Here is an 18,777-nt window from a genome sequence, read left to right as displayed (position 1 = left end):
TTCGTTTAAGGCTAGTTCTTGGAACTTTGCAAGTACACTTTCTAGGGATAGCTTACATCTGTCTTGAAAAGTCTGCCAGTTCAGTTTCTTTAGCATCTCTGTGACACTCCTCCACGGGTCACACAAACCTCTGACCATTTGTGCTGCCCTTCCCTGCATACTTTCAATGTCCCCTGTATATCCTGATTGGTGCGAGTCGCACACACGGGAGCAATGTTCTAGGATAAATGGCATGAGTATTTTGTAAGAAGTTTCCTTTGCAGACCGACTGTATTTCCTGTCACCCTATCAGTGAACAGAAATCTGCGACCTGCTTTACCTTTGAGTGAACCTATGTGATTAATTTCACGTCTTTACAAAGTGTTATACCCTGCTATTTGTCTGACCGATTTCAACTGTGAGTGAGTGACGTTGTAGTAATACGGGGTTTCGCATATCTGGTTGTCACTGCGTATTAGTTGATGACTTAAATTGCCCTCTTACGCTGTGACAAAGTGCATTGATGTCTAATATAAATTAATGATTATAAAGAATCAGCCTCGATTGCAAATAGAAACCGGATGTTGACCTAGGTTTCGGCGCGGATAACCATGCCTTCTTGGGAACACATCAAAACTACAAACTGCCTAAAAACGGCTCTTATCACTGTGGGACTTAACATCTGAGATCATCAGTCCCCTAGAACTTAGAACTACGTAAACCTAACTAACCTAAGGACATCACACAGATCCATGCCCGAGACAGGATTCGAACCTGCGACCGTATCAGCAGCACGGTTCCAGACTGAAGGGCCTAGAAACGCTCGGCCACACCGGCCGGCCAAACTACCTAAAGAGGCAGGGTCCAACATTAATACAGAACGCCCAAAAGGGCAAAAGATTCCTTCTTTATTAATGTTGGACCGTGCCTCTTTGGGCAATTTTTAGTTTTAGTGTGTTCCGAAGACGACGTGGAGACGTGGTTATCCGCGCCGAAACCTAGGTCAACATCAGGTTTCTATTTGCAATCGAGGTTGATTCTTTATAATCATTAAATTATTCACGACTGCTGACGAGCTGCAGTGTTAAAAGTTCTCTGATGTCTGATAATTTCGCAGGAGAGCTTCTGTGAAGTTCTGAAGGTAGGAGGTGGGGTACTGGCTGAATTGAAGCTGTGAGGAGGGATCGTGAGTCATGCTTGGGTAGCTCAGATGGTAGAGCGCGTGCCCGCGAAAGGCAAAGGTCTCGAGTTCGAGTCTCGGTCCGACACACAGTTTTAAAGTGCCAGGAAGTTTCATATCAGCGCACACTCCGCTGCAGAGTGAAAATTCATTGTGGATATCTAATCAGTCCGATGTTATGGAGTACGTCTTTAGACAATACTTAAGTTTTCTCTTAACCACATTTTATCATCCCAGAGCATTATCCTGCTTTAGACCTTCATCACCTGCGAAACAATACATGGATAAAATGCAACACAATAGGTGAATGATAGGAGATTAATATGGATGGAGATTTGCTCAGCGAATCAGGTTCGCCAAAACAGCCAAATAGAAATGCCTTTCTTGCGACATCCGATACGTTTCATCTTTAACAGCTCTTGTTTTAGTAAGAATAGCTTGCAGTAAAGATCTGGAGATTACTGTAACTGAACAGTGTGACCCATTAACTCTCTGTTTCAGAGCTTAGCAGTGCAGCCAGGGAATCTCTTCTTTTCCCCTCTAAGTATTCAGGTAGCTCTGGCACTTGTGTTTCTTGGAGCAAAAGGGAATACAGCAAAAGAGATCGCGGCGGGACTACACCTGCCAGATGAAAGGAAACTGATCGAGAATGGCTTCGGAGCGCTAATGACAAAACTAAATGTAAGTAAATAAAAATTTTTATATTCACGTTGAGACTGCATTGTAATGATGCTAAATTATTACTCAACTGTGTTGAATAGACGTTAGGTGTATTTTCTTCATAATTCTTTTTATTAAATTCTTCAGTTTTTACAAGGTATCCTACAGGGAAGACACAGAAATAAAGCAGTTCGTCAGGTGAGCCACGAACCCGAAAGGTTGGAAATCACTGCCTTAGGCTGTTTCGTTTTAACTGTATTTGGAATAAATGTAAAAAAAATCAATGACTTAATTCCGTTCATCATGATCGATGTTTTAGGTAAGCCTGCAGATGTGTCATTTATGATATAAATAATGAAAAAGTGAACTGGTTAATTATTTTTTCATGTTTAACACAAAGCGTTGCGAGACTTTGTTCCCATTTTCAAGTGCATTTGTTTACATGAATATTTTTAGTGATGCTTGTACGTATATGTGATTTTTACTTGTCTTGCATTGTACATGTCTTTTTGAGGTTATACTGCAATCGGAAAATCGGACAAAATGAATGTAGGAGTGTCTAGTGTAATCTACGAGTGTCCATCACTCGAAATGGTATTCTTGTATTCCTACTTTCAGGTATTGAGCAACCTCCATCAAACAAAATGTCACACACATGCAGATCATCACTTCCATTGTTTGTTCCTATAATCAAAACATGCTACAAAGATATTACGATACTAAAGTTTCATAAAGAGTTTTACTCAGTAAGAAGTGTTGCAGTGCTTTTGGATCACATGATACATACAAAGTTATCAATTATAATAATTATTTTTACCCCTATTGACTATGGGATTATTGGTTACATTTTTTATATGTGAGGAAATGCACATATTTATAAAAGTTATTATAGTTATCATATGCAGGAGAAAACTTCTGCTCTATCTAGATTTTCACTGAGAATTTTTTCTCGTTGCTTTTAGTGGTGGCTAAAATTTCAAGCTCCTCCATAAAATCCACTGTATGCGAATTTTTTTCATGTGTTGCAATATCTTCATACCTTCTTCTATGTTTTTGAATGAGTGTCCAGTGTCTTGTGTGTTGCAATTGCTGATTTTGTCAATTGAATATGTGTGTAACAGTTCATGCATTCAGTTTATCTAATTTGGAAATTCCTGCCAGTTTGTCCTGTGCAGTAACATGTGCAAGTTTTGCATATGATTTTGTATATTGCTGAGTCTGAGAATTTACGTTTTTTATTGTTTAAGGTTTGGACTAATTTTTTTGCAGTTAGTTTGTAGAGAAAACTAATTTCGAACTTTGACCTATGTACAATACCTATTTTTTGAAACATATTACCTGTGTAATGTATGCTGGCCATCACTTGTCTGTATTATTGGATCCTTCTAAACAGCTAAGAAATCATTTTTTTATTGGTTTCAGTATATTGTCTGTCATTGAGGTGGAGAAGTCATTGGCCATGGCAATTTTCTTAATGGTGTCTTACTCTTTCACCCTGTCCTCTTTGTTCATTGGAATTTATTTGCTTTGTGTACCATCATTTTGTATGCAGTTTTCTTGTCTACAGAGGCGTTACATGATGTGGCAGAGATTGTATAGTTGGACATTGTATTTTTTGTCTATATTTTGAAATTGATCCTGTTTTCGTTTTCTGTGGACAATTGTAGAAAATTAATCCTATTATTTTTGGTATTCAGCTGCGAAATTTCTTTTCTTGCGTGTATTATAAAACAAATTTATGATGTTACTGGTGTCTTGGTGTATCTTTGACTAAAATTAAGGTATCATCCACACGTATTTTGCACTATATTACGTTTTTTTCAGCAATTCTTAGCTGACGAATGCTTTGTGTTCTAGATGGTCTATGAAAATGTCTGTTGTGCTAGATATCGATCAGCCCTTGGCTAGCCGATCTAGTTGTTGATAAACATGTAAAGTACATGTAGCTAGGGATTATTTCTACTAACTCTTTAAATTCAATAATTTCAGCTTGTGAACACTTTTTGTGCTTTAGTAAGTTATTCTTTATTATTGCCATGGCCATTGCAGTAACAACACACATGAAAAACACTGGACAACCTTCTGAAAACACAGAAAAAGATTTTACGAACTCCAGCACCTCCAAAAATCACATACAATAGATGTAATAGATGAACTTGAAATTTTTGGACGCCACAAAAAGCAAGGAGAAAAAATTCTCAATGACAAACTATATAATCAATCAGTTATTCTTTTCAAATGTTTCTCATGCATATGATAACTGTAAATATTTTCATAAATTTGTACATTTCCTCGTGTATAAAAAATGTAATCGATAATTCAGTAGCCAAAAGCGGTATCAATATATTTTATAATTGACAACTTTACTCTGAGGTGAGAGGTCATGAGATGGCGATATGGACATACACTCCTGGAAATTGAAATAAGAACACCGTGAATTCATTGTCCCAGGAAGGGGAAACTTTATTGACACATTCCTGGGGTCAGATACATCACATGATCACACTGACAGAACCACAGGCACATAGACACAGGCAACAGAGCATGCACAATGTCGGCACTACTACAGTGTATATCCACCTTTCGCAGCAATGCAGGCTGCTATTCTCCCATGGAGACGATCGTAGAGATGCTGGATGTAGTCCTGTGGAACGGCTTGCCATGCCATTTCCACCTGGCGCCTCAGTTGGACCAGCGTTCGTGCTGGACGTGCAGACCGCGTGAGACGACGCTTCATCCAGTCCCAAACATGCTCAATGGGGGACAGATCCGGAGATCTTGCTGGCCAGGGTAGTTGACGTACCCCTTCTAGAGCACGTTGGGTGGCACGGGATACATGCGGACGTGCATTGTCCTGTTGGAACAGCAAGTTCCCTTGCCGGTCTAGGAATGGTAGAACGATGGGTTCGATGACGGTTTGGATGTACCGTGCACTATTCAGTATCCCCTCGACGATCACCAGTGGTGTACGGCCAGTGTAGGAGATCGCTCCCCACACCATGATGCCGGGTGTTGGCCCTGTGTGCCTCGGTCGTATGCAGTCCTGATTGTGGCGCTCACCTGCACGGCGCCAAACACGCATACGACCATCATTGGCACCAAGGCAGAAGCGACTCTCATCGCTGAAGACGACACGTCTCCATTCGTCCCTCCATTCACGCCTGTCGCGACACCACTGGAGGCGGGTTGCACGATGTTGGGGCGTGAGCGGAAGACGGCCTAACGGTGTGCGGGACCGTAGCCCAGCTTCATGGAGACGGTTGCGAATGGTCCTCGCCGATACCCCAGGAGCAATTTGTCCCTAATTTGCTGGGAAGTGGCGGTGGGGTCCCCTACGGCACTGTGTAGGATCCTACGGTCTTGGCGTGCATCCGTGCGTCGCTGCGGTCCGGTCCCAGGTCGACGGGCACGTGCACCTTCCGCCGACCACTGGCGACAACATCGATGTACTGTGGAGACCTCACGCCCCACGTGTTGAGCAATTCGGCGGTACGTCCACCCGGCCTCCCGCATGCCCACTATACGCCCTCGCTCAAAGTCCGTCAACTGCACATACGGTTCACGTCCACGCTGTCGCGGCATGCTACCAGTGTTAAAGACTGCCATGGAACTCCGTATGCCACGGCAAACTGGCTGACACTGACGGCGGCGGTGCACAAATGCTGCGCAGCTAGCGCCATTCGACGGCCAACACCGCGGTTCCTGGTGTGTCCTCTGTGCCGTGCGTGTGATCATTGCTTGTACAGCCCTCTCGCAGTGTCCGGAGTAAGTATGGTGGGTCTGACACACCGGTGTCAATGTGTTCTTTTTTCCATTTCCAGGAGTGTATACAGATGGTGGTAGTAAAGCGTATACAAGGTATAAAAGGGCAGTGCATTGGCGGAGCTGTCATTTGTACTCAGGTGATTCATGTGAAAAGGTTTCTGTCATGATTATGGTTGCGTGACGGGAATGAAGAGTTCGAATGGAGAATGGTTGTTGGTGCTAGATGCTTGGGACATTCCATTCCGGATATCGTTAGGGAATTCGATATTCCGTGGGCCACAGTGTCAAGAATGTACCCAGAATACTAAGTTTCAGGCATTACCTCTCACAACGGACAACGCAGCGCTGGCTTCAGTTACCGACCGAGAGCAGTGGCATTTGCGTAGAGTTGTCAGTGTTAACAGACAAGCAACACTACGTGAAATGATCGCAGAAATCAATGTGGGAAGTATGACGAACGTCTCCGTCAGGACAGTGCAGTGAAATTTTACCTTAATGGGTTATGGCGGCAGACGACCGATATCGCTGCAGCGCCTCTCCTAGGCTTGTAACCTTATCGGTTGGACTCTTGGCTACTGGAAATCTGTGGACTGGTCAGATGAATCATGATTCCACTTGACAAGAGCTGATGGTAGGGTTCGAGTGTGCTCCACACCCCACGAAGCGACAGTCCCAGGTTGTCCACAAGGCACTGTGCGAGCTGTTGGTGGTTCCATAATGGTGTGGGTTGTGTTTACATGGAACAGACTGGTTCCTCTGGTCCAACTGAAACGATCATTGAGTGGAAATGGTTATGTTCAGTTGCTTGGAGACCATTTGCAACCATTCATGGACTTCATGAGAATGTGAAATATCACTGGGCCACGATCGTTCGTGATCGGTTTGAAAAACATCCTGGATAATCCGAGTAAATAATTTGGACACTCAGATCGCCCGACATGAATCCCATGGAACATTTATGGCACATAATCGAGAGGTCAGTTCATGCCCAAAATCCAGCACTGGCAACACTTTTGCAATTGTGGACGGCTATAGAGACAGTATGGCTCTGTATTTCAGCAGGGGACTTCCAGTGAGTTGTTGAGTCCATCCCACGTCGAGTTGTTGCACTATGCCGGGCTAAAGGAGGACCGAGACGATAGTAATAGGTTCAAATGGCTCTGAGCACTATGGGACTTAACTTCTGAGGTCATCAGTCCCCTAGAACTTAGAACTACTTAAACATAACTAACCTAAGGACATCACCCACATCCATGCCCGAGGCAGGATTCGAACCTGCGACCGTAGCGGTCGCGCGGTTCCAGACTGTAGTGCCTAGAACCGCTCGGCCACTCCGGCCGGCGATAGTAATAGGTGACTTTGTCACCAAAGTGCATGCATAACAATGTAATCCGAAAACTCTTTAGTACGTCTGACTGTGTACAAACTCTTTGTGAAATCATAGTGTCGTAATATGTTTGTAGCATGTTTTGATTACAAAACAAACATCGTAACTGATTTTGATTACACAACGAACGTTTTAACTGATGATATTTTTGTGTGTGATATTCTGTCTAATGAAAGAGGCACAGTGCCTGTAAGTACATAAACATAGATACCATTTATAACACTAGCACATAAAAACATTCCAAGCTTTTTTCTGTCCGATTTTCCGATTGCAGTGTAACTTCAAAGAAACATCTACAGCACAAGAGACGCAGAAAACCATACATGCAAACATCTGCAAAAGTATTCATGTAAATCAGTGCATCTGAAGATGAGAATAAATTCTCGGAACGCGTTGTGTTAAGTATGAAAACATAAGTAACTGGTGCAGTTTTCCATTATTTAAATGAAAAATTGAATGGTTTCAGTAATTTATCATTGTCTAGAGTTAAATTATCAGTGTACAAATATGCGCAACATGTTTTAGGAGTACGACGAGGTGACGCTTCATATCGCAAACAGGATTTTCTTAAAGTATGGCTGCGGAATCAAAGAAGACTTCAAGGCGGCTGCTCTCAGATTCCTTTCTGGAGCTCAGGAATTAGACTTCAGTCGCTCGGAAGAGGCGAGGTCTCACATAAACAAGTGGGTAGAGGACCAGACGCGTCAGAAGATAAGGAATTTAGTACAGCCTGGTAAGTAAATGTATTTAAAAAGGATGTGGTGGCCATGTTGGTGCTCGCTGATGTCACGTGTACGAGTACAGTAGTTCGGAGTGGAGCGTGGCCCAGTTGTCACCAGATACTTGATTAACACGGCTATTTTTTAATATGGGACTTCATATTTTGAATTTAGCCAAAGAAGAAGTAGACTACCCAAAAAACATTTATCCTTGTTTATATATTTCATGTAGACATCTCAAAATCAATCTACTGTGATTATATTCAGTTAGTCGTTCATTTTACAGATGTAGGATGGCGTAGAATGGAGCAATTCATGCATCTCCACTGAATAAATAATTATTCACTTGCTACTATGAATAACTTTCATAAATTGATTTAGTTAATTTTTTTAAGTTCACCTGTGGTGTCCTCCTTTGACTGTGACATTTTATTTTTCAATACACAACTGCAATTTTGGCACTTCCGCCATTATCAACGGCGTATAACAGTGTCCTAGCACGTCAAAAATACTGTACAGTGCCTGACAAGAAAAGTGAAGCACCCAGAAGGCGGCGAGCAAACGAAATGAAACTTCACGGGTTGAGAGGGTGTGTGAAGTTATTTCAGTTATTATAATATCGAGTCAAATTTACAAGGCACTTGGCACTATGGTTCCACTTCTCAGCATGACACTGCAGCCCATCTGACATGGATGCACGCACTGATTCGGTTGGGAAGAATGTCATAAAGCTGTTGCACGCTCTCCTGAACTGACCCACAGCTGTTGTAACTGATTCTTTATATCCTGGATATTGGCACTGGGACGGTGTTCACCTACGAGCTGGTGCCATACACATTGTCAGGGACAGATCTGAGGATCTTGTTCACCATAGGAGTACCTCTTCGCGACATAGACAGCTCATACAGACACCTAACATGTCTGGACGAGTGTTGTCCTGTTGAGAAATGGCACCACAATATTGTCGCACTTGGGAGGTAATACATGAGGAAGTACCTGATGCACCATTGCGCCATCAGATTTCCTTCAATCCACACTACGAGTCCTGACCAGATGTCATACCAGATTCCTTCCTGCAGAATGATGCCAGGAGTAACTCCGCTGTGCCATTGTAACACATGGGTAGAACGGGATCTCTCCCTAGGTTGCTGCCATACCCACCAACGATTGTCATCCGGGGCAATGCAGAACCGCCATTCATCGCTGAACATAATGCGATGTTATTCACCAGCGGTCCATGTTCCCGGTAATGGCAACAGTATAGGCGTTGCCATTTATCATAGAACACAGGCTTCCAAGGCCGGTTAACTGCGATATTGCTGATATTAGTATTATGGTCATAAGACTGTGGTACAAGGCACATTGTCAGCCTAACGTTTCGTCTTTCAATGCTGGAGACACCATCGTAAGCCTTAACGATGCAGACACCAGTTACAGAAACAAGCTCTGCAAGCAACTGTATGTATCCACACAACAGTTCGTGACGTCATCAGACTGTGCCAGAGGTCGCGTAGTCGCGAGGATGTGTGTTACGGAGCCTGCTGCGGGGAGCAGTCGGCACAGTTCCTTTTATTTAGCACTAGGGTGCACAACTTGTTCAACTTCGTCCCTTCTTTCCTTCTGAAATTGTTCCTCTGCTTTTGTGTTTCTATGACCGTATCAGTTTTCTGAATGATTTGACGGAGCCTGCCACAAATTCCTCTCCTGTGCCAACCTCATCATCTCAGCGCAGCACTTGCGACATACGTCCTCAGTTATTTGCTGGATGTATTCCAGTCTCTGTCGTCCTCTACAGGTTTTCCCTCTACATCTTCCCCTAGTACCATGGCCATTATTCCCTAATGTCTTAACACTAGGACGCCTAAGGGGGGAGGGGGGTTCGTTGAACCTACAATTTTCTTATGACCCCTGCTTTTGCCCGAGTAACTTTCATACTACATATTCCATTTGAGTTATTGTTTGTTGGCTATTTTATGAAATGTTAGTGTCAATATATTTTATAGAAAATTCCTGCTTTGAAAGAAAAAATAAATAAACTTATTATGGGTCCAACAACCCCCCCTTAGCCTTCCATGCTATAGAAAATTTCCCTCAGTAGGATTTCGTATTTCTCATCTCTACAACAATGAAAGTTAGTTTCTTGTTGGTTGGTATTCTTGATATTCACAACAATCGGTTTACTTTCAGAGGAAGTGATTGTTGATGTCAGTCAGCTGTTATTTATCTTGTAAACTTGCAGTGAGTTAGTGCAGTTCCCAACACGTAGGCCTCCAGTAACTTTGGAGTCCTACACAGCAAAAACGAAACCAAGTACAAACTTACTGATGTTTGACAACAGTGCACCAAGATAAAAGCACTGTTGGAGGACAAAAGAATAAATCTGAGATAAATGCATATTATAATTCCACTAAAGGTGGAATTGATACCATTGATCAAATGGCGCGTATGTACACGTGCAAGATGGGAACAAAGAGATGGTCTCTATCTGTATTTTACTCTCTCATCGACATTTGTGCTATCAATGCAACCATCATATACATCCAGCAACATCCAAGATGGAATGAAAAGAAACACAACAAACGGAAACTTTATCTTCTGCAAGCTGGGATGCAACTAGTGAAATTGCAGGTAGAAGAAAGAAGTGCCAGTGCAAGAGGGTTATCTAACCAAATTGTTCAATCAATGGAGACTATTCTACAAAAGCAAATCAAAGAAGTGACAACAGAAGCACGTCAGCCTCCTGCAGGGAAAGGTCGGTGCCATATTTGTGTAAGAAAAGCTAAAACAAAGAAGCAGAAGTACAACAATCTAAGTAAACCAAAACAGTATTGTGGACAGGGTCATAAACATGTGGGTACACACATTCAGAAAAAATTGTGAAGTGTGTCTCTTGCCTTGAAGTTGAGGACTCAGAGTAGTCTATTGTATGTGAACACATCTGTATTTTGTATTGCAATATGTCAATTTTTTATTCACTCAATCCAATATTTATAACAATTAACAACATTTATAAACCGATGCCTTAGTTAAAATACATAAACCATTTTGAAAGTTGTAATTTTTCGTCAGTAAACTTATTTAATACCTGTGGGCTCGCCGAACCCCCCCCCCCCCCTCCCCCCTTAGGCATGCAAGTTAGAAAAAAAGGCTTGGGCGTCCTAGGGTTAATAGATGTTCCACCAGTCTACCCTTTCTTCTTGTCAGTATTTTCCATATACTCATTTTCTCGCCGATTCTGCTGTGAACCTCTGCATTCCTAACCTTATCAGCCCACCTAACTTTCAACATTCTTCTGTAGCACCACATCTAAGGTGCTTCGATTCTCTTCTGTTCCGGTTTTCCCACAGTCCATGTTTCACTAACAAGCAAAGCTGTGCTCCAAACGTACATTCTCAGAAGTTTATTCCTCAGATTAAGACCTAGGTTTGATACTAGTCGGCTTCTCTTGGTCAGGAATGCCTTTTTCCAGTGCTAGACTCCTTTCTATGCCTTCCTTATTCCGTCCGTCAAGAGCTATTTTGCTGCCTAGACAGCAGAATTTCTTGATTTCGTCTACTTCGTGATCCCTAATTCTTGTGTTGAGTTTCTCACTGTTCTCATTTCTGCTACAACCTGCACGTCTTAGCTTAATAATTATTAGACTGTGCTTAAACCACCGTGTCAGAGAAACTACTTGGGTCCCAGGCCTAGTGCATGATCAGCTACTGCTGATTTATCCGTTTTACACAGGCCACAATTGCTCTTGTGTTCCTTAAGATAGGTGTTTTTTTCTTGTAGTTCCTACACACAATTAACAACAGGAGCAACAGACTGTATAAACTCCTGCTGCAGCAGGCGACGTGAGTAGCGTTTTTGGAGTGTTCGAATATTCGCGCACCTTTCTTGTTGGCTTAAACACTACCGCCCAAAGTGGGCACTTCACTGATGGAATACGTAACGGTTTTTACAAATGGCTGAAAAACTCCCTTTGATGGTTCTTTTTCATTACAAGCTCTAAGCATTTTACGTTGTAGTGTTCTATTTATCTCTTTGTAAGAGTAGCCGTTTCTTCTGAAGGCTGTTCTTAAATGAACGTTCTTATCTTCCAAGTACTGTGGTTCACAGATTTCTTTTATATGCTCCACGAATGTTTCGCTCACTCTAGTTTTCTTCTTGAGAAGATGACTACAATTTCTGCGGAGAAATCTATCCGTTTGATTGGAACTTCTGTAGACCTAATGCCCTAATGTTTCTTCTGGTTTTATAATTACTTGTACATCCAAAAATGAACTTTTGCCGTATCTTTTTTTTAAATAGTGAACTTTATATTATAATTTATATTATTCAGAAAATTTAGAAATTTAGACAGTTATTTTACTCCTTGAGGCCATATAACGAAATTATCATCCACGTGACGAAACCAGCATCAGGGTTTCTTCTTCATTGTCTGAAGGGTTCTTCTTCAAATCCATACATGCATACATATTATAAAAATGGATATACGAGTACGTATATTTGTCTGTATTAATGTTCCAGATCTCTTCCCGAAGCACTGAACAGACTTCACACAAACTCGGTAGACATTTCACTTAGTGTTTGGAAATCATCATTGAGGGAGTAAGAAAATGTGTGTGAAATCTTATGGGACTTAACTGCTAAGGTTGTCAGTCCCTAAGCTTACACACTACTTAACCTAAATTATCCTAAGGACAAACACACACACCTATGCCCGAGGGAGGACTCGATCCTCCGCCGGGACCAGCCTTACAGTCCATGACTGCAGCGCCTTAGACCGCTCGGGTGGGAATAAGAAATAAATGTGCGGATGAGAAAGCCACGACGCACGAATACCCATGCTTAAGTTATCCAGTATTTGAGAATGGGAATACTTAGAAATTTGTAACAAACTTTACACAAAATTTCAAGCCATTACGAAAATTTCTCTCGCTGACGATCCATAAAAAATGATGAAGGGAACAAAAGTTTACCGGTTACTCCATTTCCTCAGTTCGTGCAGTAAGGCTGTCGCATCAACCATGACGTTTTGATTTATTACTAACTGTCTTCGTGACACATTTTATAGACTGAATTTACCTGCAAAACTATGCCATTTTTCGACTCATAGGTCAGGATGTGTGACGTCATAAACGCTGCGACGCGTGAAAACTGCCGCATCATGAATGACGTCACAGTTTCTTACTTCTCTACTACTAGTTCTATTCGCAAACCATTCAGCAGACGGTATCTACATTAGCCATGGAAAGTACCTAGAAAAGTGTATCACTGCACGATACATAGTTCAGGAGGTACAACGTCTAAAACAGTGAACCGCATGAAAAGCTGCCGCATCATGCATGACGTTTTAATTTATTACGGCTTTACTGTCAAATCCATTTGTAACACACTCCGTAACAGTATCCAGATATATGATTGATAGTACCTGCAAAATTATATTATTTTACATGACATGGTTCAAGAGATAAGACGTCATAAAAATTGAACTGCGTGAAAAAGAAATCTCTAGGCGAAGTTCGCAACAGACACATGTGAAATGTGCACAAACACGCTTGAGATACGTTAAAATATGTGAAATATATTTGGCATGTATGTACATGGGAAGAACTCGTCCTAAACTCCTGGAACGATTTCAACCAAATTATGTACACATGTTAGTTACTACCTGGAAAGAAATACTGTCGGGGTAAGAACCACCAGCCTCCTATTTGGAAGACCGTGATACGCGGAGAGAGAGGAGGAAATGGACAGACATCGAAGGGGAAGAAGCAGATGGGCACAGATGGGAGCAGGAGGAGATGGTTGGTTCAAATGGCTCTGAGCACTATGGGACTTAACAGCTGTGGTCATCAGTCCCCTAGAACTTAGAACTACTTAAACCTAACTAACCTAAGGACATCACACACATCCATGCCCGAGGCAGGATTCGAACCTGCGACCGTAGCAGTCGCACGGTTCCGGACTGCGCGCCTAGAACCGCTAGACCACCGCGGCCGGCAGGAGGAGATGGACAGAGAGAGAGAGAGGGAGGAGGAAATGGACAAGGAGAGGGAAGAAAAGGAGATGGACAGAGAGGTGTGAGAGCAATAGATAGAGAAAGGAAAGCGTAGGAGATGAACAGGGGAAGGAGGAGGAGAAGATGAAGAGCGAGATTGGGCAAGGATGAGAGAGGGGGAGAGGAGGAGATGAAACTAAGAGGGAGGACGAGGAGACGGAATTAGAGGGACAGAAAAGGAGATGGAAGAACAGAAGGACAGAAAGGGGGTGGGGCAGATTGACAGAAGGGGACGAGAAAATGGGCAGAGACAGAGCAAGAGGAGATGGATAGTCATTGGGGGACAGAGGTGATGGACAGAGAAAAGGGGTGGAGGAGATGGACAGAGAAACGGGGTGAAGGACGAGAGGGACAGAGAGCGAGGAAAGAGAACAAAAGTTTGGAATAAATGCATCTTCAGGCAGTTCCAGGTAATCAGCTGGTTTTTCATTCAATTACAATGAGTGGGTTCCCCATAGGCACACCATCAGTTTACTCATAGAAAATGTTGTTCCACTGGAAATAAGTTAATATGGCAATACTTTTAAAGAGACTTAACACATTCTTTACTAAAATACTTTCAACTCTGACATCATGTTATTAAGAGCAGTAATTGTGAACAGGGTTAAACTCACGTGAAGGATTTTAATTTTTTGATAAAATGACCAAAATCTTTAATATAAGTCAGGTTTTCCTACAAATAGCTGTAGAAGAGTGGCTAAGTGTTTGACAATCCCATAGATCTGGCAATCAATGGCATTAGTATTGGTGTCAGTAGAATACTACGTTGTTAGTTTTTGGTAAGGCATACGATCTTGGTGGCAATGTGTTTCATTTGATGAGACCCTTCCTCTCAATAGGTAAAATCGAAACCCTGAGAACAAAAGTTGTGGGATCTCCCATAAGCTCTCTGTATCTTCCTCGTTTTAATAATTTCCAAGTTTTACTACAGTAGTCTTCTTTCTTCGTTTTTACTTCACTAACACTGTAGCGTTACCTTCATCTGCTGGAAATACTAGAATGTCTTTATCGTAATTTAAATCTCATCAGTACACAACATCTGTGTCCTTCACAGGGACCACTCAACATCTGACGCTGTTCACGACCGTTATGTAACCTACTAGTCCTGGTGATAACAGTAAACGTGAACAACAGTATTGTACTATGATGGTTTTCACAGAGAACTGCATCTCTAATCATTTAGATGCCCGCCGATGGTGTGTTTATCTACGAAGTTATATTGACGTCCGACCATGCGTTTGGGTGTTTCTTATTTTTTTTTTTTTTTTTTTTTTTGTCAGACGGTGCATCTACAGATATTGTAAAATCTTTTTAGAAGCGTCTTATTTGGTTGAAAATCCCAGTGACCAAAACATGATGGTAAATAACTTTATTCTAAACAGTCGATCAAAGATATCCAGTAGTTCTAGCATTCCTGTTGGTAACACTCTCTTCAACTTAACTAGCTTCGTGCAACTTAAATAGTTTCTGGATTTTGAACAGTGTACTGCGTACTTTCCCACATACAGCGTATGGTCACTACATTTTGGCAAGTTAACTAACTTCTGTTTTGTATGTATAAATATAATTTTTTCCCATGTAACTGTGATTACAGCTTCATTTATTCTCGTCTCATGCGTTTATTACGTTCACCTAATTACACCATATTCGACGCTCATCTTCTTGAACCACATTTATTTTTGCGATTTTTTGTTGACTAAAGTAAATCAACACATGCGAAACCACCCTGAAGTTATCCAGGATAAACCCCTCTATTTAGCGCTATGATTAAACCGCAATAGCTGAATCGGGCCCTAGGCATTCATAAACATCTTTCTCTCTCTCTCTCTCTCTCTCTCTCTCTCTCTCACTCACTCTCTCTCCCTCTCTGTGTGTGTGTGTGTGTGTGTATTTTGTCCTTAATGAGTTCTGTAGTCTAATACTGTACACAATTATTTTTTTACAGGTGTTCTGAATTCTGACACAATAGCGGTAATAGGAAATGCAATTTACTTCAAAGGCGACTGGGCAACAAAGTTTGACAAAAGAAGCACCGCACTGATGCCTTTCCGTTCAGCATCAACAACGGATGTTCAGATGATGTTTGTGAAAGCCAAGTTCAGATACACTGAGCTGCAAGTGCCCCACTCACAGATACTTCTTCTGCCTTACAAGGTACAGCAATTCACTTTCTCATTATCAAGACGAACAAAAAATGTTTGGTATTACACTGGTGTCCAAAATTAAAGCAACAAACGGACATTTAGCAAGGTTGCGTTTATTTTGCCACAAAACGGTATAAATAGGTGATTGTAAAGTAACTGCAAAATGCACATCTGTACACAAAAATGATCTTTTTTCCAATTTAATGGTTTTGCACACACATTCCGACAACTGGTTAATGTGCTCACTTTGGGGTGTGACCATCTCTGGCAGCAATACAGACCTGACAACGACGAAGTATGATGTGAATCAGTCTCATGTCGAGGCACTAACACCCATCCTTCCTGAAGAACTGCTCGCAAGTCTTTGAGAGTGGTTGATGAATGTTGACGTGATTCAAGCCGCCTTCCTAGAGAATCCCAGACATGCTCTAAAGGGTTTTAATCAGGACAGCTAGCAGGCCACGCCATGTGTGCAATATCTTTCCAAGAAAACATCAACTACCCGTTCTCTTTGAGGTCGAGCATTATCGTCCATCAGTACGAATTCTGGGCCCACAGCACCTCGCAACAACCGCGTATGGGGTCTCAAGATCTCGTCACGATACCTGACAGCAGTTGAACCAGGCTGATTCACCTGTACAATTTCATGAACAGCGGTTCGAGTGGTCAACATAATCGGTACCCACGCCATTAGGGTTCCTCCTTGATATCAATCTCTTTCCCCAATAGTTGGGCCCCGAAATTGTGTTCCACGTTCCCTCCTGATGCGAAACCATCGAGAATCACTCTCCAGACTAAATCGGAACTGATCTGTGAAAAGAACGTTGGTCCACTGTCGACCCTCCAGGTGATTCGTTGACGACTCCAATTTAGACGTTCCTATCTGTGAAGATGCGCCAGAGGTAGACATACAGCAACTCTCCATCAACGAAGGCCACTCTGTTGAAACCTTCTGCACACTGTTTGCCTTAATACAACACATCCAGTGGATGCTGCGAGCTCACTTGCCGTGCAGTACTAATGCGGTACTGTCGTGCCCTTACAGCCAAATAACGGTCCTCTCTTCCGAAGCTACACATGGTCGGCCACGCCCCGGTCTACAAGATACAGTTTTGGTCTCTCTAAACTGTCGCCACATCCGAGAAACAACAGAACGATTCACATTAAGGCATTGGGCCACAGCTGTTAGCGACTCTCCTACTACCTTACTTTCTCTGGCCCTCCACCACAGAGAGTCTGTAGGCGTCTGTTTTCTCTGTACCATTACTGCAGCGCCTGTTATTGTGTACACAACGATTGTGGGTGTCCAACTACGCGGCAAACACTATCTCGTTTCATACGTGCCCTTCAGTCATTGATATCATTTTCGGTGCAGAACACGATTGTATGAACATTTTATTGTTTGCATGATTATATAGTGAATTTGACACAGGCCAGGGAAATAGCGGTTTGTTGCTTTAATTTTGGACACCAATGTATTTCGCTCCAATGTTTTTGCTATACGAAAATTATAAATGAAATTTATTTACTTTTAAATAAATGAAAACTGACATACTGTGGAGCAGTTCGCCAGAACTTGCAGTGTTACTTGCGATAGCTGAATATATACAGCAGACAACCATCGAATACTGTGAAGCCTGCACGCTTCTACGAGCCCTCAGTTCGTGTAGCTACCTTTGCCAATGTAGACAAATTCAGAATTCAGTAGTATATCTGCGCCAGTTCTGGCGCAAAGAGCGTTTCCGAGTCAAATTTCAAGTTCACAAAGCCAGAACTCAATTTCGCAGTTCCCCCCCCCCCCCTCAACCAAAAGAATATAATTCTCCCATATCACGAAAATCAAATTCTCTATTTCTCATTTTAACAATTTTAAAACTGTTAAATTTTGTTCTCTATGAATTACAACTGCCAAACTACATTTTCCCAACTCAAAAAAATCAAATTCAATTTTATCATTTTTAAACAATTTTGAAACCATTATATTTTATTCTCTATAAATGAAAACAACCAAATCTCGAAGGTACAATTCAACTGAAAACGTTTAAATATAAAAAATTAAAATTTCATCCTCTCTAAATACAATGGAAAAAATGACAAACGAAGTTGGGCTGTATGAGAGCCAAGAAAATTACTGTAAAGGAAAGAAGAGCTTGAATTTAAAAGACTTAGAAAATTATTGTAAAGAAAATGGTTACTCAAATGTAACTAGAAACGATTTTTTGGAATTTATTGACTATTTTATTAGGAAAGAAATATAGAAAAAAATGAGAAAGGAGGAATTAAATTATAAAAATAAAAAAAATGACGATCAATAGCTGAAACAGAAAAATTGAAAAATTATTACAAGTTTAGAAAGAAAACTTGACTGATCTTATTGTAAGCTCTTGTGGCAATAGAAACAACATTGGCGACGATGATTTGGGTGAAAAATCTAAAAGAAATTTACCAAATCTGAAAAGGAAAAAAATTTAAAAATTAATCTAAATTTGGAAAAGACCAATTATTTGATCTTATCAAAGGAACTGAAGTTAAAATTAAAAATGATATGGAGTTTAGTAAAAAAACTTAAGATGAACATCATCCAATTTGCAAAAAGAAAAATTTAGAAAATTATTCTAAATTAGTAAACATCAATTAATCGATCTTATCAATATATCTGACAGCAAAATTATTATGAACAACAATGAGAACGGTCTTCACAAGCATCTAGTAGTAGAATATCACGAAATTAAACAATAAAATTTTCAGAAAAATCTAGCTGATTTAAATTTTCAAGACAATGAAGATTTTTTCAAATCACCCAAACAAGTTTACAGAGAACGTTTGCCGTTCAAATTAAGAATATCAACTTATGAGTTCGATAATATAGATAATATTGTGGAAATACAAGAATT

At 41.3% G+C, this 18,777-nt stretch overlaps 1 protein-coding gene across 1 annotated transcript in view; it reads left to right on the top strand.

The window, feature by feature from the left end:
• The window catches only part of LOC126456474 (serpin B6-like), a 168,257-nt gene that overhangs the window by 89,226 nt on the left and 60,254 nt on the right, over positions 1 to 18,777 (top strand). The window contains exons 3-5 of the mRNA XM_050092225.1: positions 1,661 to 1,840; positions 7,497 to 7,704; positions 15,685 to 15,893. Coding sequence (XP_049948182.1) covers positions 1,661 to 1,840; positions 7,497 to 7,704; positions 15,685 to 15,893 — 597 coding nt within the window. The remainder of the gene's footprint in view (positions 1 to 1,660; positions 1,841 to 7,496; positions 7,705 to 15,684; positions 15,894 to 18,777) is intronic.

Source organism: Schistocerca serialis, chromosome 2 (assembly GCF_023864345.2).
Source record: "Schistocerca serialis cubense isolate TAMUIC-IGC-003099 chromosome 2, iqSchSeri2.2, whole genome shotgun sequence".
In the NCBI taxonomy this organism is placed as follows: Eukaryota; Metazoa; Arthropoda; class Insecta; order Orthoptera; family Acrididae; genus Schistocerca; species Schistocerca serialis.
The sequence above is the reverse complement of the archived record's forward strand: the minus strand, read 5'-3'. Positions and strand labels throughout refer to the sequence as shown.